The sequence below is a fragment of the Australozyma saopauloensis genome, chromosome 1, assembly GCF_035610405.1.
Source record: "Australozyma saopauloensis chromosome 1, complete sequence".
NCBI lineage: Eukaryota > Fungi > Ascomycota > Pichiomycetes > Serinales > Metschnikowiaceae > Australozyma > Australozyma saopauloensis.
Window position 1 is genome coordinate 2788588 of NC_086131.1, and position 24215 is coordinate 2812802.

A 24215-nucleotide genomic window follows, 5' to 3' on the forward strand; every position below is an offset into this window, starting at 1 on the left:
AGGGTCTTTAATAAGGGAGATGAATATGCGGTACCGCGGCAATTACATTCTACTTCATTCTCGAGTACAATTTCGTGTCTAATTCATCTATTTACGTATACCTCGTAGCTATTCATGTGAGTCGTTGACATGAGAACCAAGTCTCTGGTGGTGCAATTCGAATTGATTGACCCTATCCATGGCGATTATGTGGACGCCGGTGAGATGAGGAGCAGAGGGGGTGACAAATATTTCTGCAAGTATAATTGTCCTTAAAGCAATACTTCCTCTGTCTATGGGCAGACCTCGTGCTCACTCCAAAGATGGTTCTCGTCTTTCTCGTAGATATATCTTCTGCTCTTCTCCATATCGTAGTAGTCTACATATTCCATGAACAATGCTATCAACACGAAGTTTTTTAAGCCAGAATCCTCCTTTTTGCCATCGACACCACGAGATATCTTGTCGATGAGGTTGTGGTTTTGATCATCCATCAACAGCTTAGGGTATGGCCCACGGAACGACAGCTTCAATTGCTTCGAGAGAGAACCCCAGCTTCTAGCCATTTCTGCGTCCCATTCTTGGCGAGTAGGCGGGCAAAACTCATTTACAGTGAGCTCATGAAGATTTGTGAAAGAGATTGAGAGCGAGCTGCTCTCCTTTTGGATCTGCTCCAAGAGAGTTGGAGATATGATGGGATAGTTCAAAGGAACATCTTGAGGAGACGTGTGATGCGACTTCTGAGCTGCATCCATAGCATCCGTAGAAGTCTTCGAACCCACCGAAATCTCCAAACTGTCCTCGTCGTCACTCAGTTCGTCACTGCTGGAGTTGGACTGAGAGTGGAGATTGTCTTGCATGACATGGTGGGGCTGTATGGTGGTCAAATCGAACGAAGGCATGTGTTCGTTGTCGATGATACGGGCCTTTCCACGGAAACGGAACTGCTTTCTAGCGTTCTCGAAGTAGAAAACAGCCTCGAACTTGTCGTTCTCCTTCAACTCTTGATATTTGCCGGTACGTTTGTCTGACGAAAAGGTCAAAACGTTGTTGGTTTTGTTGTCGAAGAGGTAGCCTCGGTACACCAACGTTCTGTTATGAGGAAACCCGTCCTTGTCCACGGTCGCGAACGAGAACGTTGTGAACGGCGGCGAGTATTCTTTCGCGGCTAGCTCGGACTCGAGTGCTGTAGAGAAGGTGGGCACCCATGGTGCCATGTATTGGAGTTGAATCATGGATGAAACGAGGTTTAAGGAGCGAGAAGGGCTGAGAACAGAAAAGGAACGGTTGGCAAACAAGATGGAAAGCGCCTGTTTGTACGGATGCAAAGAAAAGAGTTTATGTCTTTCTTTGGAAATGCCAGAACGATCTTCTGATGACTATGTTACAGGGATGTCAGAGGTCAAGTCACAGTGTCTGATCTCTGGATATCTGCAGTCAAAGAGCGGCACAAACAGCAAAAATAAAATCAGGTGGAACGGTGATCTTCCTGTAGTGGTTCTTACGTAAAAAAAAGTCAACAGAAACTAACTTGAGGTGGTTCGTGGACTTCGGAGGGGCACTGTCCTGAAAACTGCGATGCACAAGAAACGAGAAGAATTTAGGTAAGGGGATGCGGGCAGCAAAAGAATATGTGCGAAACAAACAGAGAGTGGGATCCGGCAAGAGGCAGCGACTGCTGATTTGGAAAAAAGATTTTGCGTGGCAGGGAAGAAATCTGGTGTTCACCGATCCTTCGCTGGACTGCAATATAACAGACTATTGTTACTGCAGATTCGAAAATTAATCGCCCCGCCTGGTGGACGATAACGGCACAAGAGCGTAAGAGTGGAAACTTGAGGAGGGGAAACGGAAAAAAAAATAAGTCTTCTTTGGTGAAAGTTTTTCCGAGTGGATTTTGGGTTTGTTCCTGCCCGTCTTTTGCTATTGATCGTCGCTAGTTTTTTTCCCGAAATTAGCCCATCGGCGCTGCCTCACCTCCTACAGGGCCGGCGCCAGAATGCGAGCTGAGGTAATGAGCGGGTGAGCAAATTGTGGCTTTGCGGCCATGCTTTTTAGGTACGTGAGCTGGTGAATGGGTTTTTTGAAATTGTGAGTTTTTTGTTCGGTAGTTTTTGAGTTTTTCTCTTGCGTTGGTGCTGGGGATATCTAATGGTCTTGTGAGCTTTATTACTTGAAAAACGTGCACTGTGGAATGTGTGCAGAGCGTACTTTTAGCGCATCAAGCAGACCCTCCTTTTCACTTCGATCCAGGATGGTTATAGTAACAGAGGTTTGGGGTATGGAAAAATGATGACAAATTCTGTAGGTTTATTGTATTTCTTTGCGTGTGGCTTCGTGCTATTTGCGCATATTATCTTCCGCTTCCGAGATAACAATACTGACAAATCAGTTGGAACGGCTGATAATTTGCTCATTGTCCCGAATATAAGCATCATGGCTGGTCCTCGATTTCCTTTTCTCTCTTTCGTTTTTTCTTCATTTAAATCCATCGAATCCTTCGATCTACATTTCAATCATGAATGTCTTATATTAAAAGGCACAAACCATGTCCTTGGTTATGTTTATAAATAGTTGAGATCGAGTATTAATCAAATACTTTTGGTGTGAGCAGCTCCTTCATTTTTGTAATGTTTGGGTTTTCATAGTCTCCTGAGACAATGTACTCGTCGATGTTTGGTCTTGGACCCTTGTACCACTTGTGAGCATCGACCACAAACCAAATTATGAACAACAACATGGGGCCGAAGAAAACAACCACTGTCCAATTCATCAAATCAGGGGTCAAGTTGGATCCCTTACTCGTTGGGAAACACAAGAATGGAATCATTGTGAACACGAAACAACAAGCAACAATGGCAATTGGGATCGAAAAGATGCCGGTGTTCCATGGCCCTTGTTGAAATGTTTTTCTGGAGTATGTTAAACGAAGCACAACGGGCATGATGAAGGCAATCACGGCGGCGATACCACCGACAGAGAAAATAGCACCAATAGCAGTGTCTCCAGCAAACAACAAAAGCAAGAATAATTGACCCAACACTGCATTGATAATGACAGCATTGACGGGTGTCTGTGTTCTCTTGTCGACGATTTTCCAGTACTTGGAGAATGGAAACAAGCCATCTCTTGAGTACGAAAAGGTCACACGAGAGGCTGCCAACATACAAGAGCAGCCCATGAACCAAGATGATACAATTGTGAGACACAGACAAACCATAACAAATTTTTTGTCCATAATTTGAGCCAAGTAGGCTACGAAAGGCTGGCCCAATTGCAAGGGATCAGCGATCACATCCTGGATGCTCACAATGGTGTAGGCAATTGCCAACATGAAAATAAAACCAATGGATCCTCCCAAAGTAGCAGTGAGACAAATGGCACGTGGAGCGGCCACGGCAGCATTGCTACACTCCTCAGACAAGTGAAATGGAGCATCGTATCCAGACATTGCCCAAATAACACCCAAGAAAGAAATCAACATGGCCACACCAGTTGGGAAGTCGGTCAAGTTGGTAAGCAGCCAGGCGTCGCTGTTGGTGTTGAACTTGGGAATAGTGTCGTTGTACATTCCAATTCTGTCATTGCAAGCGAAAATGATCACAAAGACGATCGCCAAGAACACCATATTGATGGCAGTTCCCATGTTGTTGAAATGAGACAAATATTTAGTTGGCAAGGAAGATATGACGGCGTGCATGATCATGATCGCTGTGGCTACACCATACACCTGACCATTGGTGGCTACGAAGCCATTGTTGTACGCAGCCATTGCAAGTATAAGCTTAGCGCCAGAAAAGTTGACCGATGGTGCAGCGGTAATTTGCACCATCCAATTCGAGAAACAAGTGATCCATGTCAAGAATGGAGCCCATTTTTTGGGCGCCAATTGCGCGACAGCGTAGGGAGTACCGGAGGAAGTTGGATACGCAGAGGCGATCTCAGCCATTGAGTACGCCAACGCGGTAACTCCAAACACGGCGATCAACCACGGAATGGGCGACGTTCCAATGACCTCCTGTTGGTATTGGAAAGTGGCTGCGACCGAGGGAAGCAATCCCAAAACGGAAAACGACACGGCAAACACAGAGAGCGCGGAGAACTCACGGCGAAACTCCTGTTTGTAACCCAAGGCCAAGATCCGCGCCTCGTCGGAATCGACCTCGTGGTCAATGTTCAACACAATCAGTCTGTTGGAGATGATCGAGTGGAGACCCATGTCGTCCACCCGAATTTTGGATGTGATCGGACCAAGCTCGGAGTCTGTTGACATCGTGGCGGTGGAGTATACGGAAAGCTGTTTTGGGCTGTATTTTCAAAAAAGGCAGAACAGACTAAGAGCAGTGCAGACTTGGTTCAAGCACGGCAGAGAGAGTGGGGGATTTTTTATTGAAAAAGGAAGGGGAAATGGATCTCTTCTAATACGGCTAATAGAAAAGGCGTATTGTCGAGGTAGAACGATGCTGCGCTAGACTGGGTTCTCGGAGAAGAAAAAATACTTGTAGCAATTGGCTATAAAGCTGAGGGCATCCCCAAGAATTGAGTCCATGGCCATTTATATAAGTATCATCGGAGTTGCAGCTTATCAGAGATGTGCGGTTCGCGGATGGGTACTCTGCCTGCACATACTGCCGATGAGCCTGCACGCGCCCATTGATAGTGAGGGCATCCCTGCAGCCAGCCCGTTCCCCTGCAGAGGCTCCACCATCTCTATCCCAGTTCAGAATGTTGAAGCGTTACAAGAGATTAGATTGAGGTGAAGCATTCAAAGCCGTTGACAAGCCCTGCGGTGTGACAGAATTCCCCGAAACGGAGTACTGTAGCAGCTCTGGAGATCATGGCGCATTCCGATTAATTCCTTTCCCTCTTGTTTTGCCAGACATTGGCTCTGAGGAGAAGGCTTGGACAAAAGCGGGCAATAGTGTCTCAACTTGGCGCGAGAGGGCTTAGAAGAGAGTAGTGACTAAGTCTGTTTTTCTTGAAGCTATCGGTGTCGTGCAAACGCTGATGAGACATTTGTGTATCTCTTCGAAGAGATCATTGCGATCTTATCTCTACATATTAACATAAAATTTGGTATAGTTACAATTGCAAGGAGACGATCTTTAGCGTTTTCAATCAGGCTGCAATACCTGTATCTCGTTTTAAATGATAAGTGATGGCAGCCAAAACTCCCCTCCGATTCTTTTTCTTAGCTTTGTACACCCTGGCAATTTCCACCGGCAGACGTGAATATACACATAGGGGCTTTTCACGAAGATAACCGAATCAAGAATCCGTTGTGTTGCGGAGCTTTTTGGATTTCGGGGACGACTAGTGGGGGGACCGACCCGCTAAGAGTGTGTGCACATAACCGTCCAACGGTCTTGAGATTCAGCCCCGACTACATTTGGAGTAAGAAATGCCCCAATTGTCGTTTCAGGGTCTGACACGGATTTTGAGTAAGTTTTTTATTTTTGTGATCTAAATCTGGTATGTCCGATCATCGCACCCATTCTATGCTCCCCGGAAATTCCTGGCAAGAGTAGTTCTTCGTAGCATCATTTTCATACTGAAAGCCATTCTTCAGCTAGATCCGGGTTGCACAGATTACAGAACTTAGAAAATCAAAATTGACCAGAAAAGTAGCGATTATAGAATTGATGTTCTGTGACCCTTGTGGTACTTTTCTCACTACTTCTCTCCAACTGACACCTGACGCGCTATAGATCAATGCTCCATAAATCAATGTCCATGAACTTCTCTCTGAAATTGCCTGACAACAAGGCCTTTTCAACGTTACACTTTCGAACAAACGCGTATCAATGCAAGCCTTTGACGATATCTAAGGATAAGAATGTCACTCTCAAAGTGAAGCATTTCTTTCTATTGAAGGAATTGCAATCGAAATGCGTGGTCTTGGGGGTAGAGATCTACGTCTATCTCACATTCCAAGACTCTTCCCTCACAAGACACATTTTCGTGCTGAAAGCCGATACGACCGGGTTGTCTTCTGTTCGCTTTTCTGCTGCCGAGGTGGTGCTGGAGTTTGTCGACTACTTGGTGAAAGTCAACCCCGAGATCTACTACGAGCACGCGTCTTTCTGGAGCAAAGACGAAAGTAAAGAAAAATCACAATCTTCAGTTGATTCTCATCCCGCAGAAAGTGAGTATGCTATTGTGAATGATCTTTTGCAACTTGGAGAGCGAGTAAAAAATGAGCCAGGATTTTTACGAAACTTGAGCTTCTACCTGAGTAGAGAATCCCGCCGTGGAAATTCAAAAGAATTCCCTTTGCAGCGGCCAACACTTTTGACAACAAAGATCTCCTTATTCACGCGTGCAGCAGACGCTTACATATTTCCAGAATCTGCTAAGAACACAGGAAAGCACGTTGCTTCCGGAAACCTGCTATTCCGTTGGTGGATTGCGTTGCTTGTAAAAATCACTGATGAATCCTGGGTCTGTAAGGCTGATATACCAGGCTCTGAGGCTCGGGCAGTGGAGAGATTCTTGCCAGAGCTCAAGAATTGGTCCCGGGGTAACATCTACGTGAGCTCTGAGAATAATTCATATGCCATCAGAAGCATTCCGCTATTTCCGGACGATCCAAAAGGTCGATTTCTAGAGCATTTGATTGTTGAGAATAGGTACAAAGGCATGAATACGACCCGATACTGGGAAGAACTAGGTTTCAGACAGGAGTTTCGTCTAGGAAATGTTGTAGGAATCATCGGTTGTAACAACCAACAGCGAGAAATAGGGGGCATTGTTGAGGATACATCTACAATGATGACTACTCGAAAACAATATAAAGCGTTGCATGAATTAGTCAAAGGAGAAGACTATTCAAAAAAAGAGGATATCCAAGGAATGTGTGAGACTGGTATCTTAGAACTCTGCTCGAGACTAGGTCTCAACTTGATCGATAAAACAGTGACGGGCTCTTGTGTAGCACCTGTGAAACGTCTCCATCTGGCACAACAAACAGACCAACCGAGACAAATTACAAACTTAACCGGATTAGTGAAGAGGAAGAAGAAATAGAATACACAAAAATTAATTCCAAGAACAAAAATTCCAAAAAAGAAAGATGATTTCGCCCAGGATCGAACTGGGGACGTTCTGCGTGTTAAGCAGATGCCATGACCAACTAGACCACGAAACCAACTTGTTGTAAGTTGATCTCTCCTGATTGTGATGATCTTGTAATACAAAGTTGCTCGCTTTGTAACTACACTCACTTTGGACACGAGTCTCAATTTCCCATTTGGCTTCTGATTTTCAACTTTTGCGCGCCTCATATTCACTCCTCACATGAACTAAACAAGAAGCATCACAACAGAACGAGAGATTCAAGCTGATAAAACAGAACTCAAGCTACTAAAATCAATCTTAGCACCAGGCGTTTCATTGAATGGTTTCAATTGTTTCTAGATTCTCTTGATTTTTTACCGCGCTTTTCCATTTTTCCAACCTTCGAGTAAGTCTGAGCATAATCTTAAAAGACAGTGTGTAACGAGACAATTCGAAATATTCCAAAAATTCAAATTGGATTTCACGGGTATTAAAGAACTAATAAGATAGGAATAGACGAGAGTCAATCAAGAATTAACTGCGTTCCTAATTCATTGGCCTCTAATGCCTCTTTGACCGAAACGAGATCCCCAGTTTTCGATTCTCAGACAAATTCAGATCTACTCTTACATTGATAAGAGGACGATCACAAACTACATCCTGGGGACATTCGTAAGTCTCATTTACCCAAGAAAAAATAGCATCTGAATCAAGAACCAATAACTATTTCATCTTTGTTTCTTGACTTCGTTGCCAACAGATTCAATTTGTCAATTAATAATATTACGAAAGTCAGGTTGATTTATAAATTCAAGATTACTGATGTATGTTTATTAATTTATTTGATTACGTCATGTCGCAGCACCTGTCAAAGTGCTAATGGAGAAACAAAACCTTGATCGAATTAAACCAGCCCGGACCAGAAGACTACACACAGACAAATAAGACAATTTATTTTCTAGCGTTTGACGCTATATTTGGAACACTGTCACTTTTTGCTGTGTTTCGCCAAAGCAATTGCTACCCATTGCACAGGAGCAATGATCAAATAACCTTGCTACCATATATTTGAAGATTTATAAATACGTGCCAATTCCTCGAATTTGACGACCCCATACATAAATCACTCAAGATATTAAATAATTCACAATGTTCCGCACTATTGCTTCAAGATCCGTTATTGCTAGAACTGCCGTTTTGCAGCCAGCAAGAACCTTCGTCTACACCCCTGTCGTGAGAACGCCAGTGGTCGACACGGCTAAGGACATGTTGAACAAGGCCAACAAGAAAACTGGTGAAGTACTTGCTTCTGCAATGGAGACCGCAGAAAATGCGACTCCTTCTGTAGAAGACGTTAAGCAGGCCGCTCATAAAGTTAACCAGAAGACTGGAGAGGTTTTGGCCGATGGCATGGAGAAAGTCGAAGAGGTTGCCAAGAAGGCTTCCCATATGACTGAGGAGGCTGCTGAGAAGGTAAAGCACACCTCTGCTAAAGACGTTAAGGAAGCCGCCGCTGATGCTGCAGACACCATTAACAAGAAGTCAGGTGAAGTTTTGGCTGACGGTATGGACAAGGCTGAGCAAGCCAAGGAGGCTGTCAAGGACAAGGCCCAAAATGCCAAAGAAGCCGTGAAGGACGAGGCTGAGAATGTCAAGGACAAGGCAGAGAATGCTAAAGATGCTGTCAAGGATAAGGCTGAGGATGCCAAGGTTGCCGCCGAAGCCAAGTACAAGGTCGAAAAGAACGCCGCTGGTTACAAAAGCTTGCAAGACAAGGGTTCTAAGGTTGAGGCCGAGCAAAACCGTCCAGATGATGCCATCTAATCACATTACTCGACAAACAAACGACATCACGAAAACACAAATAATCGCATATAGTCATAAATCTATTCTTTAGGAAATTAGACCTTAGCCACCGCTATTGCATTGAGTAGCTATGTACATGTTGCAAGGTTAATGTGATTACAAGGATACTCACCAGTGAATATCGATGTAAAAATTAATGTAGATGCTCAAACTCCTCCACAAATTTATTTGGTGTTGATTGACCCGAAAGTGGTGGCAGAATTGGATTAGGATGTGGCGCAGCAGCGACTTGTTTGAGAGGCACCTTTCTCTCGATGATGCTGAGGAAGTTCAGAGGCACATAGCCAACCTTACCAGATCTGGACCTCACTTTCCACCACTTGCTCTCATTACCTAACGGATCGAGTTTTGATAAAATTGCAACAAGTTCTTTTGGTTTGAGCTCAATCTCAATATTAGGATTTTCTGGGTTGAATTCGTACAAAGCTTTGGCAAATTCCAAAGTCTCCGGATCAATTGGTCCGTTAATGTTACCTCCGTTCATACCTTGAGAGTTGGTGAGGTTTCTCTGCTGTCTGAGCTGTTGTTGTTCGTTTAATTTATGAATAGCCTTGTTAAGCAAATAAGGGAAGCCAATGGAAGCAGCCAAAAAAAGAACGAGAGGCTTAAAAGAGATGCCTGGAATTCTTCTTTCTCCTGACTGCTGTCTTCTCAAGCTATCCTCCAATTTTTTCTGTTTGTTCTCGAACTTGCCAAACTCTTTGAGATTAATGCCGTGGTTGTACTTGCGCCCGGCAAGCTTGTAGAAGAGTTTTTTAGCAAATTTGATTAATGCAAAGATTCCAAGTAGCGATCCAAGGGTGTTCTTCAAATTGCCGAATTGTTCGGCTAGGGAAACCATGGTGAAGAAAGACAGGTGGGTCGCCATGTATGTGGCTTCTAGCATCTGGGCAAAGCCACCCACAGCACCTATGATTGATTCTATTAGCTGGAAAGTTGCTTGTGTTCCCTCAGCTATGCCTCCAGGGCCATTCATGCCACTCATACCGTTCATGCCGTTCTGGCCATACATAGAACCATACCCAGAACCATACATCGAGGATCCATAGCCTCCATAGCCACCATACATTGAAGAGCCGTAGCCGCCATAGCCAAGACCAGATGACCCATAGCCACCAAACATGGAAGAGCCATACCCTGATCCAAACCGGGAGGCACCATATCCACCATAGCCGGAACCATAGCCGGAGCCATAACCCGATCCAGCACCGTAGCCAAGACTGGAATTATAACCAGACCCATACAGCAGGCCCATACCTCCCTGGGACATTTGTTGAGATGCTGATGGATCAGATAGTGAAGTTGGTCTTTCTGGGATTTGAGAGGCAGAACCACCCGCTAGTGGTGTAGAGACTTCGTGCACGTGCTCCGTATGAGCAGCAGAGGTGCCGGAAGACGTTTCCCAAGGCTTAGCTCGAGGGGTCGACATGTTAGTCAGAAAAAAATGTAGTATACAAAGTGTGGAGTGAAAGATGGTAGGCAGGTCATTGATAGAGGGGGACGTGCATAGAGACCGCGGCATTGAGTATGGAGATTTCGCGGAGTGGATGTATCACATGATAAGTGAGAGCTGCCTTTCTAGGTAAGTTTTTGCGAGGGGAAGAGGAAGGTTGAGAAATATGGGAGAGGTGAAAAATTGGGAAAATTATAGGAGCGCTTTGGTTGCTCGATTTTTTACGGGTAAATTTGAGTCATGATTTTTGGGTATTTTATCGTTTCGTAGAGTGCAGTTTTTAGTAGGTGCATTACTGAACTTACAATGGTAGGTTTACCTGGTAATTACATTAGCATTATTGCCACCTTCTTGTAGTGGTAGTTGTTCATTTCATTAGAATATGTTCCGTAATTCGTAACCAATAACGCCATAGAGAATGGTAGACAATGACTCTAAGCAAGTGGCTCCAGCGAGCTGCTCAACCGATTCAAGTGGATGTATACGTCTGTACCGTAGCCCTCCATTGAGATGAGCTTCAAATCGCCGCCAAAGTACTGAGCATAAAGTCTGGAAATGGGAAGCCCGTAGCCAAAGCCAGCCATAGGTGCCTTGAAGCTTGTTTGGTTGTACTCCGCATCAAGAGTTGGTGTTTGGTCTACGGTGGTGTAAAGATAGGTCCAGATCAATGGGACCTCGCTTCTTGCAATACCACCACCCTCGTCTGAAATTTTGATGGTAATATCCTCATACCCTTCTGATATAATGACTTTGATAGGAGGAAATTTTAAGTCATTGAGGTCAATTTCTTCAGCCTTGAGGTTGGGATTCTCGTCCATCATCTTTTGTTTGAGCAACGGCGTATGAAATTCGATACTTGCTCTCAAAGAATTCTTCAACACCTCGAAAAACATATGAATCAAGTGGCCGGGGACGTACATGAAGTTTATCAGTTCTTGTGGTGCGATCAAGCGGATCTCGGGTGCTTCAAAAAGACCATAGTATTCTTCGCAAATGTATTTTGCGGTTTCAATGGCGTCTTCGGCAATCTCTTTGACATTGCAGTCAGTACAAATCACGCCAACGTAGTTGTTGCGAACGTTCTTGGAAGACAAGGAATTGCCGTTGGAACCATTCAAAAACTTACTTATTTTCTGTCTCGTTGCCAGAGCTTGTGACATATTGAGTGCAATGTGTTGACCAATGAGCATTCTTATACCGATACGCAGCATGTAAAAGCGATCCAAGAAAGTTTGAATAGCTGAATTGACTTGAATGAGCTTATGCTCGGTCTTCCATTCTTGTACACCTTGAGCCATAGTGGCAACCGTAGCATCATGTCTCTTTTTAATCTTTGTTAACGCATCGCACACTAATTTATTGTAGTCGTAGACCTCCTTGGGCCACACAATGTCGCTAGGACAAGGGTTAAAATATGTTTTACCAAAAGTTGGCGATTCTGTTCTGGTGCGTGTGCTAGCAGCACTTTCTGCTCCTCCATGACTATGTGATCTTACCACCATTCCGTCGTCCGAAAAAAGATTGTTCACGGCTGGATTTGACTTCTCGACTTGCGCCAAATTGATAGTCTCCTGAATGACATCAATTTCTTTCAAGTTCTCAGCCAGCGCCAATTTGGCGGCGTCCCTTATGGACTGTTCTGTGCCTGCACTGAAAAGTAGCTTCTTTAAATTGTCATCGATTTTGGGCTTGGGCAACGAAGTGAGCTCCTCAAAAGACTGTGCGTACCAATTTTTGACCTTAATAGTAGAAGGCATTTTCAGCAAACCAAGAGGCGCATTGTCCAAATCCCGGACTTTCAAGGCCAATCGAATTGGAAGCTCTTCTACGATGAACTGAGATGCAAGAAAGATCAGTCCAGGGGACGGACTCGGCCCAAACTGCACCATTTGTCTTATATTTACGGAGGTCTGAGGAAAGGCAGCATATTTGTATATGTTATCCCTCAAGGCAGCGGTTAGCTTCCAACCGGTGGAAACGGACCCCATTTTGAAGTTTAAATAGTTCGATAGCACAGCCAAAGGCTCGTAACCAAACGGTATACAGAGACGTAGGAGAGCGGAGTTGAACACGCGGCTGTGAATGTTAGATATCTTTCCGAATAGGCTCTGATGGCAGGCAATTCGTAGAATCTTGGGTGGGTTCCGTAGATAGCATATATCTGTGTGGAGATACTCCGGGGATACGGTTACACGTGATTCGCATCACGTGGATCGCACGACTATGGTCTCTGTTTTGGCCCTGGCGGTGAACCCGGTCTCGGGCGGGTCGGGCGACAGTATTCGAAAAGGAAGTTCTAGGGATGGCTAGCCTCGGCGCCCAGGTTTTGAGCACTTGCACGTTCGGTGGTATACATCCGTGTGAATCCGTGCAACCGTGTTCAAGTTGCAAGGTTGAACGGCTGAGAGGCACGGGTGCAGTTCCTGTGAGCAATTCCGAACAACCGCTCCGTAGGTCCGTCCACGTGCGAGCTGGATTATTTCCAAGATTTTTGAATAGAAACAACGATAATTTCATGATTCTATTTCTCTCAACTCTGTTTTGGGAAAAACTTAACCGACTAGTTGTTGAACCACTTTTGATTGGACAGGACCAAGGGGCTAGCAAGCCCGGCGGTGAAGGTCCGATCCTGTGAGACTCGGGATAGGTGACATCTCAACTAGCTGCAGTCTATCATGATTTGAGAACTGCATACAGAGCCAGGTGACTCAAAGGTCCGACTCCGGTCGTTCGGAATCCGGGGTAATGGAAACAGTACCTACATGTATATAAAGGAGTGTTGATATCCCTTGAGGTGGGCTTATTTTTCTATCTTATCACCAGGAATCTTCAGGCAATTATATATAGCTCTTCTGCCTCACTTCCCATTTTACTTTCAGTAGTCTCAGCTCAAACATATTCCAATAACAAAGCAAAAACTTTCATATATACACAATGGTCAGACAATTCCTTTCTATCGCCTCTGTTAAGACTGCCTCCAGATGCTGGGTGCCAGTCACTAAAACCAGCAGAGCTGCCACATTCAGATCGTTTTCCTCTAGGCAAAGATGTGTAAACTTCAACACCATTGAGCAGGACAAGGTGAACTTGATTTCTAACGACGATGTTCTCTCTGCCGAGGCTTCTAGCACAACCGATGCTCCATTCGAGCCTGTTGTATATTCATCGGAGGAGATTTTCACTGCTGGTCCAGTGAACAAGGTTTAATATGATATACTTTTCTTTACGAATACATGACAATATGGATAAAATAAAATGAGACTGTAGACTGGAGATTTGTTAGTGCATGTGGTAGATGCGTTGAGGATAAGCCGCATGTAAAGAGTAGAATCAGATTTACCAACGATTGGGAGTACATGAAGAGAAGCGCGAACTCATTCAATGAGAAATTGGAATTATATTGATGCTGTCTTATTCTAATAAAACTGATATGATTTTGGAAAGTGGAACACAGTGCAGATGAGCAGGCACGTGCTAAAGTAATACCACAAGGGTCTCAGTTGCTTTCAGACCTAAAGATTGTTGAGTAGATATTTATGCAAGAGTTGAACTTTCCAGCCGTGATTGTTTGAATCGGTAGGATACACAGGGCGAGGGCGGTCAATACATGCAAGATGAAAGGGAGGAGGTATAATGTCACAATGCAATAATTCTTCTAATTTGAACCCATAAAACCAATCCGTGGATTTTGAAACCATGAATTCATGTAGGGACAGGCCATACTTTCACATTTACAAACTAACTGCTCGTTTACGCCGCCCAATTACAGCATTGGAAAATCTTTATAGAAAGACGAGCAAATTGCCTATCAGTTAAAAGGAAGGTTATACCTACTAAATACACACTGTCAAGGAGATGCCAGTGAACATCAGATACCTTTAGTGATAGCTGATACCTCCTTATTGCTTCCATCAGAGGCTAAAACAATGAAGTAAATATTCTTTAATGCGTGAAAAAGACGTCTACTGTACCCAACTTCGTATCATAGGCGGGAAAGTGTAACATTAAATTCTAACCAGGCTCTGTAGGTGTTTAGGCACCTGATCTCATTCGTGAATCGATACTAGAACCAAATTCTCCCATAGTGCATCACGATAGATCATTAATCAATCGAATTTTTCAAGGAAGAGTCTAAAAAGCCAAGTGAATAGGTCTTGGTCAATTGATAAAAACGATGGAGCTCCTTTGTTCCAGCGGATCACATGAAGCAATTGAGAGAACACTTTCTAATCACCTTTATAATATTTTGCGCTCTATTAATTGTCTCATGCCCTCAATCACGCAAAATATCCACCAGACACAGTCCATTGGTTCTGCTGCACAAGGTAAAAACTACATTAATTTGACCTCCGTATAGAAATTTGCTTTCTCTGTTGCAAAACAATTCCCTCTTCTATCATTGCCAAACAGAGGCAGCAGTCTCTGTAACATCATCACCCTGGTCATCACCTTGGATATGTTTCGAAGCATTCTATTACGGAACCTCCCAGCCAATTTGCAGGACATGCATCTAGCTGACTTCAGTTACATAAACACATACTACAACCAAAAAAAAGGCCGGCCCACCGGAAATAGGACGCGATACATCTGATGACTCAAAACTTGTCGTCCAAATCGCCCTTTTAGAAGTGTACGGCCAGGTCTAGTGTCCATTAGCCAAATTGGTGGTGCTGGTCAGAAACCCTCATTGATAGACCGGAGTTCAATTTAGACTATTCTATCTTTACTATCTTAAGAATTTCCGTTTACGTCAACAGGCTGTCGACTGTTCTCTGTTTATTTTACGAAGATGCCCATTTGGTGGGCCCTCTGCGGGACCAGTGCTCCGGGGACCTGTAAGCGTATACCACTTATCAGAACTCCGACACTACACACTCCGGGCTTGCATTGGTGCAGCCGTGATCTATACTCTTCCAGGCCGAACAGGATTTACCAGGCAAGGATTACATAAAACACAGTCGAATTCCGCGAAATCCCAAAACCCCCATTTACTCATATTCATCAATCATCAATTGCTTTCATCATGGCAACCATCAAAGTGGCAGTTGGACAAATGTGCTCCGGCTCATGTCTCAAAACCAATGCACGTATTGCGTCCAAACTTGTGGATATGGCCGTCAAGGCCAATGCTAAAGTACTCTTCCTTCCTGAGGCGGCCGATTACATCTCCAGAAACACCGACCACTCCATTCGCTTGGCCGAACTGACCAAACGGGACTTCTTGGAGCCTCTTCAAGAGAAAATCAGATCATACCACAAGTCTGGCGAAGTTGACGATGGTATATTTGTTGCTGTGGGGATTCATGCCCCAGCCTCTTGTGAAAACAGGGGCAGAAAGGTTCAGAACAATCAACTCTGGATCTCCAATAAAGGTGAGATCTTGCACAGATACCAGAAGGTGCATTTGTTTGACGTAAACATTGCTAACGGACCAGTCTTGAAGGAGTCTGATGCTGTTGAGCCAGGAACAAAAATTCATCTTCCGTTCAAGATCGGCAAGAGGTCTCCTTGCTCTGACTTCAGGGTCGGATTGGCAATCTGTTACGATATTAGATTTCCAGAAATGGCTTCGAGACTCAGACAAAAGGGTGCCCACATTATCACATATCCTTCAGCATTTACTACCAAAACAGGCGAAGCCCATTGGAGAGCTTTGGGCCGGGCCAGGGCTATCGATACTCAATGCTACATTGTAATGGCTGCGCAGTGTGGATCTCACGATGTCACAGCCGATTTGACCGAGGAAGAAAAGTCCGAATTAAATTACTCTACTACAAGAGACAGTTATGGACAAGCACTTATCGTTGACCCATGGGGCGAAATTATTGCCGAAGCTCCAAACTACCAGAATCGCGGTGCCAAAGACGAGGATGGTGATTACTACGAGATGATTACAGCAGACTTGAGCAAGGAGTTTTTGTACTCCATACGCAGAGAGTTGCCTGTTCTTCGCCACAGACGTCCTGTGATCTACTTGGACAGTTATCCCGAACGTTAGTGAGAAAGGTGTGAATATTTTAAGTGTAAACAACATACATAATTGTGAGCGACTATTCTATTCCCTGCCAAAGATCGTCGACTTGAGGCCGACATCCTATTGTACATCCATGAGCATAGGGAATGGCACTACAAATCAATTGGATGTTTATGGATCAACACCAGACTCTGAAAACAATTTCCAGGCATTCTCACGAGATTTAAAAAAAAACATAGCAAAAGAATTATCGGCATTGTATACTAAGCTAGTTTTTAATGGAAAGTTACTGGATGATGAATAAGTTCCTGGCTAATTTCAATTTTGAATCCTAGTTTTTGCAACTGACATGTATCGAAGCTAAGCGACGATCTGTCAGGCAAAAGCAATTCACAGTTCGTTTCGCAGGGCTGAAGCACGTACATAAACTGCTCAAGGAATGGTCAAAAAACTGGACTTTTTTGAGTCAATCACAGTAAACTTGTTTCATCTGATGTAGTCTGTGTGAATCAACACAAACCACCCGGGCTTACACTTAGAATTTGTTATTCGACTCTCGGTCCCGAAAAAGTCGCTATACGATCATAGCCTGCAGATAAGAGGCGCTTCCTACGTTTTATCCGGAACAACTTAAGAATAGTCTATGCAGAAATACCCCTCCTACCCAACAGTCAAGCGATGCCTTTCAAGAGGAGAACGATGCGATGCCGAATATGGAAAATTGGAGAAGAGAGGAGACCATACTATAGGGCAGACTGAGGAGGCAAAATGTTCTCTACGTAGAGAAAGTTTGTTTTGGGCTGGATATGTTCCAATAATGGAAGAGGAGATTGGGTGCAACTTTTGTCCAGAGGGATGGGCCCAAAACCCTTCCCAGTTCAATCAAACAAAGTGAAGGAGAAAACACACGATACATTGCAATTTTACTATTTTTTTATTATTCGTTGATTTTACTTTCAGTTAATTGTAGCCATTCTTGTCTTGCTAACTTTCCACGTGGTATTATTGCGAGCGCAAAGATGAAACAAGGCTATCTGGGTTCTTTCGGAGACAGCTTTACGCGTCACTAAACCTGAAAAAAGAAAAAAGAAAAAGACAAAAGTTAAGAAACTCTGCTCAACAGAAATTCGAAGGCCTGAAATGGGCTCCGAAAACAAAGAGAACATGCAATCATTTGTTTATTTGCTCAACCCCTTATCGGAGTACTTTGTTGAAATTTATTTTGTCCCGGTATATCCGTATTGATGCCACATGTGCAGCCACACTGCGGATAATCCGTCTGAATATTGTAGAAGTGGTTAGTAAACAATCTAGTTTTATTCATTGAAATTAATTGAAGCGAATCTAAACTTGATTCATGATCCTCGTAAGCCGGGCTTTCTGTGGCTGCAAATCGCCGCTCCTCAATGCCTCTTGTTTGTGATGTATGCACTTTGGACACTACGTCAACAATCAATTGAATATCGCAACAGAGCAAACTTAAAAAACAATAAGTAACCAAAAACAAAATCAAGGCACCTTACATATGATTTGCTTCATTGTTGCCACGCAATTGCTACATAACCATCTGATGGCTCCTATGGTTATCAGTAGCATCCATCAATCTCAGCGATGCCTTCGCCATCGCGACCCACAAGGGCCTAGAAGACCTAGACGGCATCGCCGCTTCTGTGACACCATACCCGCATACGTAATAAATTAGCACCAATAAACTAATTGTGTACTCCTCAATAGCCACCCAAGCTGGATGCCAACGACTCCACCCCAAAAAATTCTCCCTATTCTATACGAATGTGTCACCCAAAGCCATACCCCTGTTACCACATCGCCTCTTCCCAAAATTAGCTTCCCTCGCTGGAGGGGTACTGGAGGGGTATTGACCCGCCTGCATAGAAAAAGTGGCCCACGCTGTTCCCAAGATAACGGTCGGATTAACTACACCCAAAGTGTCGTTGGATGCAGGTGCGCGGTTTCTCCCCTCCTATCTGTACCTACTCATATAAATAGTGCCTTTGCCGCCAGTTCTTCTCTTATCAGTGCTAACTACGGGAACCAAAACGAGCCAAATATATTCATTAAACAAGAACGTGGAACATACTTCTTCCGTTCATCTTTTGTTGGCGCTCACTTCAATTAAATCAATCATCTCAACTAATTGAATCTCATAAACCTTACATAGCATTGAGTGATGTTTAAGTTCGTCAGCTTGCTTCGAGGATCCCGTGCGGCTGCATCCAAGGTCTCCGTGCCTTCTGCTACACTTACTCTCTTTCACAACTCCAACTCGCGTCTTTCTAGCCACTTGTTGGACCGTCTAGTCAACCATGAGTCTCGTTACTTGTTGGATGTTCGCACCGATAAGTTGCCTCTGTATGAAACGTACAGATTCATCCACGAGGAGTGTATGAATGTACATCCACAAAATGCACGCGGCTTTGAGCGCGTGTTTCCTGCGCTTCTTGCTTCGCCAGACCATCTGTTCTGTAATAGAGAAGTTAAGAACAAGGCCAAGCAGAAGCAGTTTGTGCCTGACTTGGAGTTGGTCGAAGAGAACACATACTTGGACAAGGTCGCCGCTCACGAGGCTCTGGAGCTTTCGCCTTTCGTGGTTGACTGGGCCAATAAATTGGTGGCTGTTGATGATGACGGCTTGGACCGTATCATGAACCACTACCTCTCTTGCGGTATGCAGAAGAGCCCCAAGGTACACCTTCCTTCAGAGTCCGATGTTATTCTGACTCCTCGCTCTCCAGGATCTGGTATCCTGCTGGCTTTTACTGCACCTGCTTTTGCTAGAACTAGCGCCATCAAAGAACAGAGTGCTTCTGTGATGTGTGCTGTGCACCCACACGTGGCAGAGTTTGCCGACTTGTTTTAATCGTTAATTGGGAAGGGTTTTTATACAGCTATCAAGGGATAGCAAATCTAATACATATACTAATACATTTAATAATTTGTTACTGTGCTGTAGAGCATTGCTTGATCTTGTGGGTAAAGCCCAGTTGCGCGCAATCAACTTACCTTAGAGACTAGAGTATACATTTACAAACTTTTAAGTTTTTCTTGAACGAAGCAAATAAATTAATTTTAAGGATATGGTAATCTACAATTTTTAGTTAACATCGAAAAGGTCCCTTGGCCCAGTTGGTTAAGGCGTGGTGCTAATAACGCCAAGATCAGCAGTTCGATCCTGCTAGGGACCATTTCTTTTTGAGTGTCGCTTCATCATTTTCTGCTCGTCAGATCAACTCTTGAAAAGCGTTTTACTCTCCAATTTTTTTTTGCTTTGCCCCACAATCGTAATTCATAGCTCGTTTTAAAAACTTTGTTGGATTCGAAATCTACACTCGAATGTCCAGTTCAAAGATGGTGTTCTTTCGTCTACATTAGTAGTGAATGTGCTATTCTCGTTAATTATAAATTTTGCTCATGACATCGGAGGCCCTCTTAAATTCCCATACGGTTGGTGATGTACTCTTGAGCCAAAACAGCAAAGGATAGTTCAAGACCATTCTTGATCCAACCGCTCACCCACTCACTTGGATCAACGCCAGGGGCACCTCCATCTTCTCCAGCAAACACAGTATCGACGTCTTCATGAGAACCTGCGAGCCATTTAGCCCATTTGAGTGGAAATGGCTGAGATTTGCTCACAATGGTGATATTATTTGTGATATCCTTTAAGATCATTGTGAATGCAAAAGAGCTGGCATTATTAGCCTCAATGAAGATTGGACTGGAGGTGGCAGATGATTCGGACTCAGACGATTGCTGTCCAACACAGATTGGCTGGATGGCAATGAAAATATTAGAGCTAGCGATTTCGTCTTCCTTTTCAGTGACCTCTGAAGTCTGGTCGGCGCCGGTCTCCTTTGTAATTTTGAGGTAGTCTTTAATGGAACTTTCCAAATTGGCAAAACACAACTTCTCTCCATCGATGGCTTTTCCGTAAAACATACCCAAGTCATAGTGTTGCGAACCTTCTTCGCGGTCAGTCTGCTCATGCTTGTGGTTAAAGTTATTGACGCTGACGCGCACGCCACCTTCGATTTGGTCCATGACAGCATCAAACTTGCGAGCGCAGAGCGAATCCAAGTCAGAAATGTTCTCCCAGTCATACACCAAAAAGATGTTGAGGAGCTCATCGTCCTTGTCGATTAAACCATCCTTAATCTGTTGAGAGACGGTGCTCAAGATGGAATTTAGCTTTCCGGTGAGATGCGTGATTTGCTCAGCCTCTAGACCGGGGTTCTCGACTAGGAACTTGTGCTTCTGGTGCGACAATTGTTGCGAGGTAGTGGAGGCAAGTTGGAATGTAGTCTCACCCAATTGAGTTGCATTGGATGCCAAAGAGCCCCACAATGACAGCACCTTGGAGGAGCCCTCTGTACTCCACCATGACGATATGCTTCCAATTGGGTCAATCATTGATTCCTCCTCTGGTTGGACCTCCTTTTGAGACGAGGCTCCGAGTTTAGACGACAGAGGAGCCTTTTCAGAAGCAGCGGTTGGCGCAGGAGAATATGTAGCACCCGAACTGACGGTTGGAGTCAAAGGTGCAACTGTTACAGGAGAACCGGCTGTAGAATCGACAGTAGCCCCGTCCACCTTAGACTCAGTAGAAGAAGACACAATGCGTCTGGAGGAGGCTGGAGACAGCACGCCGCTAGTTGGGCGACGAACGTCCCTCACGTCGTCTCTCTTTCTGGGCTCAAGTTTAGTGCGGATCGGGCCCTTAGATGCCTTTTCGTGAGCGGAGAGCTCATCCAAAAAGTCCTTGAATTCGTCATTGGATTCGGATTTGCGACCACCTCCAGAACCTGGTGTAGTCTTAGTATCAGGAAGAGAATTGATGAAGTCCAAGACGTCGTCTGCGTCTTTGTTCGACATGTTTATATTTGGAGTAAGTGTATAGATAAGTGGAATGGGGAATGTAACTGGGGAGTGAATGTAGTGCGGAGAAAATGGAGAGGAAATAGGATGGATGAAAAAGAAGGAAATTTTGATTATATGAAACGGAAATTGTAAACGGAAAATGTCGATTTCCGCGATTATTCTGCTGCGAGTGAAAGCTTTTGAGATTAATTAACAGAGTCGATGAGAGGAATGTACGGTGGGCGTATCTACTTACGCGTAAAAGACAGAATCAATTCGAAGATATACAGAAAAAGAACCAAATCATCTCTTGGTTTCGCCGGTTTTATAATTTCACACGCTGATTTGCTTCTTTGTCCAGATCGTCCGTTGACCAGCATTCTGAATATATGCATTGAATACGACGACATTTCTTTACTCAGATGTTGAAAACTAAGCAAAGAATCAAATTATCTATGATATCTCTATGGCTATTTCATAAAAGAGGGGAAACGTTCATAATGTGTATCAGACATTGTTGCAGTGTTAGATTAGTACCGACTATTCAAAACCACCTACATCGACGATTTTCAAATTGGATCAAAAAAATGGGAATGTTCTCTTCTTCGTGCAAAATCAACAGATTGATCTCTCTTCTGCAACGATCAAGGAAGCACTGGAGTGCTCCATCGGCGGCATGTTCATGCTACTAAGAGAGTCGCCCAGTTTCCCAATTGATCCGATTTATGACCTAAATAGGTATCGACGCCCACAGAAATTTCAGGCGATACGCCAGCCACATTTTCCGAGACTTGTTGCATTTGAAACACGGACTGCAGATAATGCCGTCAGATTTGACACAGAAGTATTTTAATAATCGGTGCTCTTTCATGATACTGTTCAATAAACAACATGATTTGTAAATACAAAATCCAGAAGTCTACCCTCGATATAACAAAGAAATCTGTTTCCCGTTCAGTAGATTCTCTGGCGCCTGAGTCCAACTGGAACTAAATTGTACTGCACATATCCAGCTGCAAGCCAAATCCGGAAATGCTCTCCCACATCTTTCAGCTAATCTGCAATACGGGTCAAGTTTCAGAACCACATAAACGCCCCATTCTGCTGAAACATTTGTCGCAGGATATTTTTGGTTTAAATTGATAAATCTGCCGGTTTTCTTTGCTCCAAGTTACACCGGTGTGTCTGCTACACCGCCTTCTTCTCTGATTTTGCAACCATCTTCTGGCAATGCATAAGCGGAATAGTCCAGCTTCGAATCGAGAAGAGCCGAAAGAGCGTTTGAGTTTATCCGGACTTGTCCATAATTTTCGGTTTTCATTTGACTCCAAAAAACTGAGTCCGGAAAGAAGCACCTTCTTTTCTTCTTCAACGTCTCTGACACCAAGCTCACAACCATTTTCTTTGAGACGCGAGGATGAATCTTTGCTCACTGCTCTAGATGTCCGGGACGATACTGAAGAGGCAAACTACCTTTTGTCTAGCCATGTTGGACTTGTCTTTGGAGACGAGATACTCCCACCGCCTCCGCCAAGGAAAAGTCACGGCAGTTACATACAGCTGAAATTCCCTCTGAGAGCTGAGTTTGGTGATGCGATTGACGACTTGGGCGCTTCAAGACCCAAACCTAGCGTGGGTCGGCCCAAGGATATTTGTTTCATTTGCAAGGACACTCTTGATTCGAAAATGGACAGTGAACGAATCCTCACTTTGGAGTGTGGCGACAGAATCCACTCTGATTGCTTTGAAATCAATGTCGAGTGTGCCCTTGAGTATGCGTTGGAATTGGGTATGTTTAAGGAGAAGCAAACTACCCTGAAGATCAGAAGCGTCGTGTTCCCCATTTGTGAGGGTGACAAATGCAAGGAAGACTTTCGAAAATGCACTGCCTTTCCTATTGATGATGAATATCTCGCTAAAGTTCTTTCGGGAGTCTCTCTTAAGATCAAGCTCTCAGCGGTAAACCCCGACATTGGAATCTCACAAATTTCGCCAGCCCCAGCGGCTTCAACACCACGCTCTCGAGAATCTCAGTATTTTATCAGAGACAATCTCACATTGAGGCCAAGGTCTGATGTTCACTCCATGGTAAACAAAAGCTTTGACTCCTACAGCCACTTGGAATTGGCTCCAGCTCCATGTTCTACTCGAACGTCGTTCGCCTCGAATACTGAGCATGAAAAAATGACGTTGGAACAATTGAAGAGCTACTTTCTACAGCACTTTGTGAACGTCCACCCTCGCGTTGATATGGTATTCGTGATGAGTCTAGGTCCTCTTAGACTCGCCGACATATTGAGTGTCAGCATTAATGGCGCCGAGTATTTCGAGAGAACAGTTTACCTATTCGCCGAGTATGTTGCGATAACCAATAATGGTTTGCATCCAATGTTGTTCCCTCTCAACAAAAAATGCGTTATCAGCACCCCTGAAGTGTCTGTCTTCCAGTTTTCTTCCAAAGACCCAAATATTCCATCGTTAAGATTACACTCCAAAGATGATGCCATCATCGAGAAATGGGGCATTGCTGTATCCGACAGGCTGTTGCTCATCCCGGTCGAACTTCTTACGTCCACTGTACAGATATCTGAGTTAAAGTATACTACTTTTAAGCCATCTTTGGCCGATATGGGCCTTAATGTTGTTGGTGCTCGTCTGAGTTTGTTGAAACACGCCACTACAAGAATTAGCCCCATTCATGAGCTCGACCAAGAATCGATAGCCTCAGTATATCTTCCAAATGAGAGTGCCGCATCGACGGACTTCAACTTGGAGCAGGAAATGATGAAAATTGGGCTTCTCGGCTCCCCATTTCCGACAAAAACTGCCTTTGAAGAGTCGCCTATTATGCCTTTGAGAGTTGTAAGAGGTCGCGCTCGGAAAAGAGTGTCAACAATTACGGACACAGATCTTGATTCAGATGAGGAACTCATCAGACCTCATCGCAACCCTTATAAGCTCACTGGTTGAGCTTACTTTTACATTCTTTACGTTCACTTTTACTAATTCGTC

General features: G+C 44.2%; 10 protein-coding genes and 2 non-coding genes across 12 annotated transcripts; 6 read left to right on the plus strand and 6 right to left on the minus strand.

Annotated features, from left to right (window-relative positions):
• Positions 1-272: 272 nt before the first annotated feature.
• Positions 273-1214, minus strand: PUMCH_001211 (uncharacterized protein; the record flags this gene model as incomplete). Its single annotated transcript, XM_063020275.1, has 1 exon — positions 273-1214. One exon carries the CDS (start codon positions 1212-1214, stop codon positions 273-275), a length of 942 nt encoding a protein of 313 aa, XP_062876345.1.
• A 1352-nt stretch (positions 1215-2566) lies between these two features.
• Positions 2567-4252, minus strand: PUMCH_001212 (uncharacterized protein; the record flags this gene model as incomplete). The annotated part of the gene is made up of 1 exon (XM_063020276.1): positions 2567-4252. One exon carries the CDS (start codon positions 4250-4252, stop codon positions 2567-2569), a length of 1686 nt encoding a protein of 561 aa, XP_062876346.1.
• Positions 4253-5691: 1439 nt separating this feature from the next.
• On the plus strand, positions 5692-7005 carry PUMCH_001213 (uncharacterized protein; the record flags this gene model as incomplete). Its single annotated transcript, XM_063020277.1, has 1 exon — positions 5692-7005. The coding sequence occupies one exon, from the start codon at positions 5692-5694 to the stop codon at positions 7003-7005; it is 1314 nt and encodes a 437-aa protein (XP_062876347.1).
• Positions 7006-7052: 47 nt separating this feature from the next.
• Positions 7053-7126, minus strand: PUMCH_001214. Its single transcript has one exon. It is a non-coding gene; the product is annotated as a tRNA-Val (tRNA).
• Positions 7127-8184: 1058 nt separating this feature from the next.
• On the plus strand, positions 8185-8859 carry PUMCH_001215 (uncharacterized protein; the record flags this gene model as incomplete). Its single annotated transcript, XM_063020278.1, has 1 exon — positions 8185-8859. The coding sequence occupies one exon, from the start codon at positions 8185-8187 to the stop codon at positions 8857-8859; it is 675 nt and encodes a 224-aa protein (XP_062876348.1).
• Positions 8860-9034: 175 nt separating this feature from the next.
• Positions 9035-10423, minus strand: PUMCH_001216 (uncharacterized protein; the record flags this gene model as incomplete). The annotated part of the gene is made up of 1 exon (XM_063020279.1): positions 9035-10423. One exon carries the CDS (start codon positions 10421-10423, stop codon positions 9035-9037), a length of 1389 nt encoding a protein of 462 aa, XP_062876349.1.
• Positions 10424-10788: 365 nt separating this feature from the next.
• Positions 10789-12342, minus strand: PUMCH_001217 (uncharacterized protein; the record flags this gene model as incomplete). Its single annotated transcript, XM_063020280.1, has 1 exon — positions 10789-12342. One exon carries the CDS (start codon positions 12340-12342, stop codon positions 10789-10791), a length of 1554 nt encoding a protein of 517 aa, XP_062876350.1.
• Positions 12343-15377: 3035 nt separating this feature from the next.
• Positions 15378-16352, plus strand: PUMCH_001218 (uncharacterized protein; the record flags this gene model as incomplete). The annotated part of the gene is made up of 1 exon (XM_063020281.1): positions 15378-16352. One exon carries the CDS (start codon positions 15378-15380, stop codon positions 16350-16352), a length of 975 nt encoding a protein of 324 aa, XP_062876351.1.
• A 2164-nt stretch (positions 16353-18516) lies between these two features.
• On the plus strand, positions 18517-19206 carry PUMCH_001219 (uncharacterized protein; the record flags this gene model as incomplete). Its single annotated transcript, XM_063020282.1, has 1 exon — positions 18517-19206. One exon carries the CDS (start codon positions 18517-18519, stop codon positions 19204-19206), a length of 690 nt encoding a protein of 229 aa, XP_062876352.1.
• Positions 19207-19457: 251 nt separating this feature from the next.
• PUMCH_001220 lies at positions 19458-19531 on the plus strand. Its single transcript has one exon. It is a non-coding gene; the product is annotated as a tRNA-Ile (tRNA).
• Positions 19532-19775: 244 nt separating this feature from the next.
• PUMCH_001221 (uncharacterized protein) lies at positions 19776-21218 on the minus strand (the record flags this gene model as incomplete). Its single annotated transcript, XM_063020283.1, has 1 exon — positions 19776-21218. The coding sequence occupies one exon, from the start codon at positions 21216-21218 to the stop codon at positions 19776-19778; it is 1443 nt and encodes a 480-aa protein (XP_062876353.1).
• Positions 21219-22433: 1215 nt separating this feature from the next.
• Positions 22434-24173, plus strand: PUMCH_001222 (uncharacterized protein; the record flags this gene model as incomplete). The annotated part of the gene is made up of 1 exon (XM_063020284.1): positions 22434-24173. One exon carries the CDS (start codon positions 22434-22436, stop codon positions 24171-24173), a length of 1740 nt encoding a protein of 579 aa, XP_062876354.1.
• Positions 24174-24215: the final 42 nt, after the last annotated feature.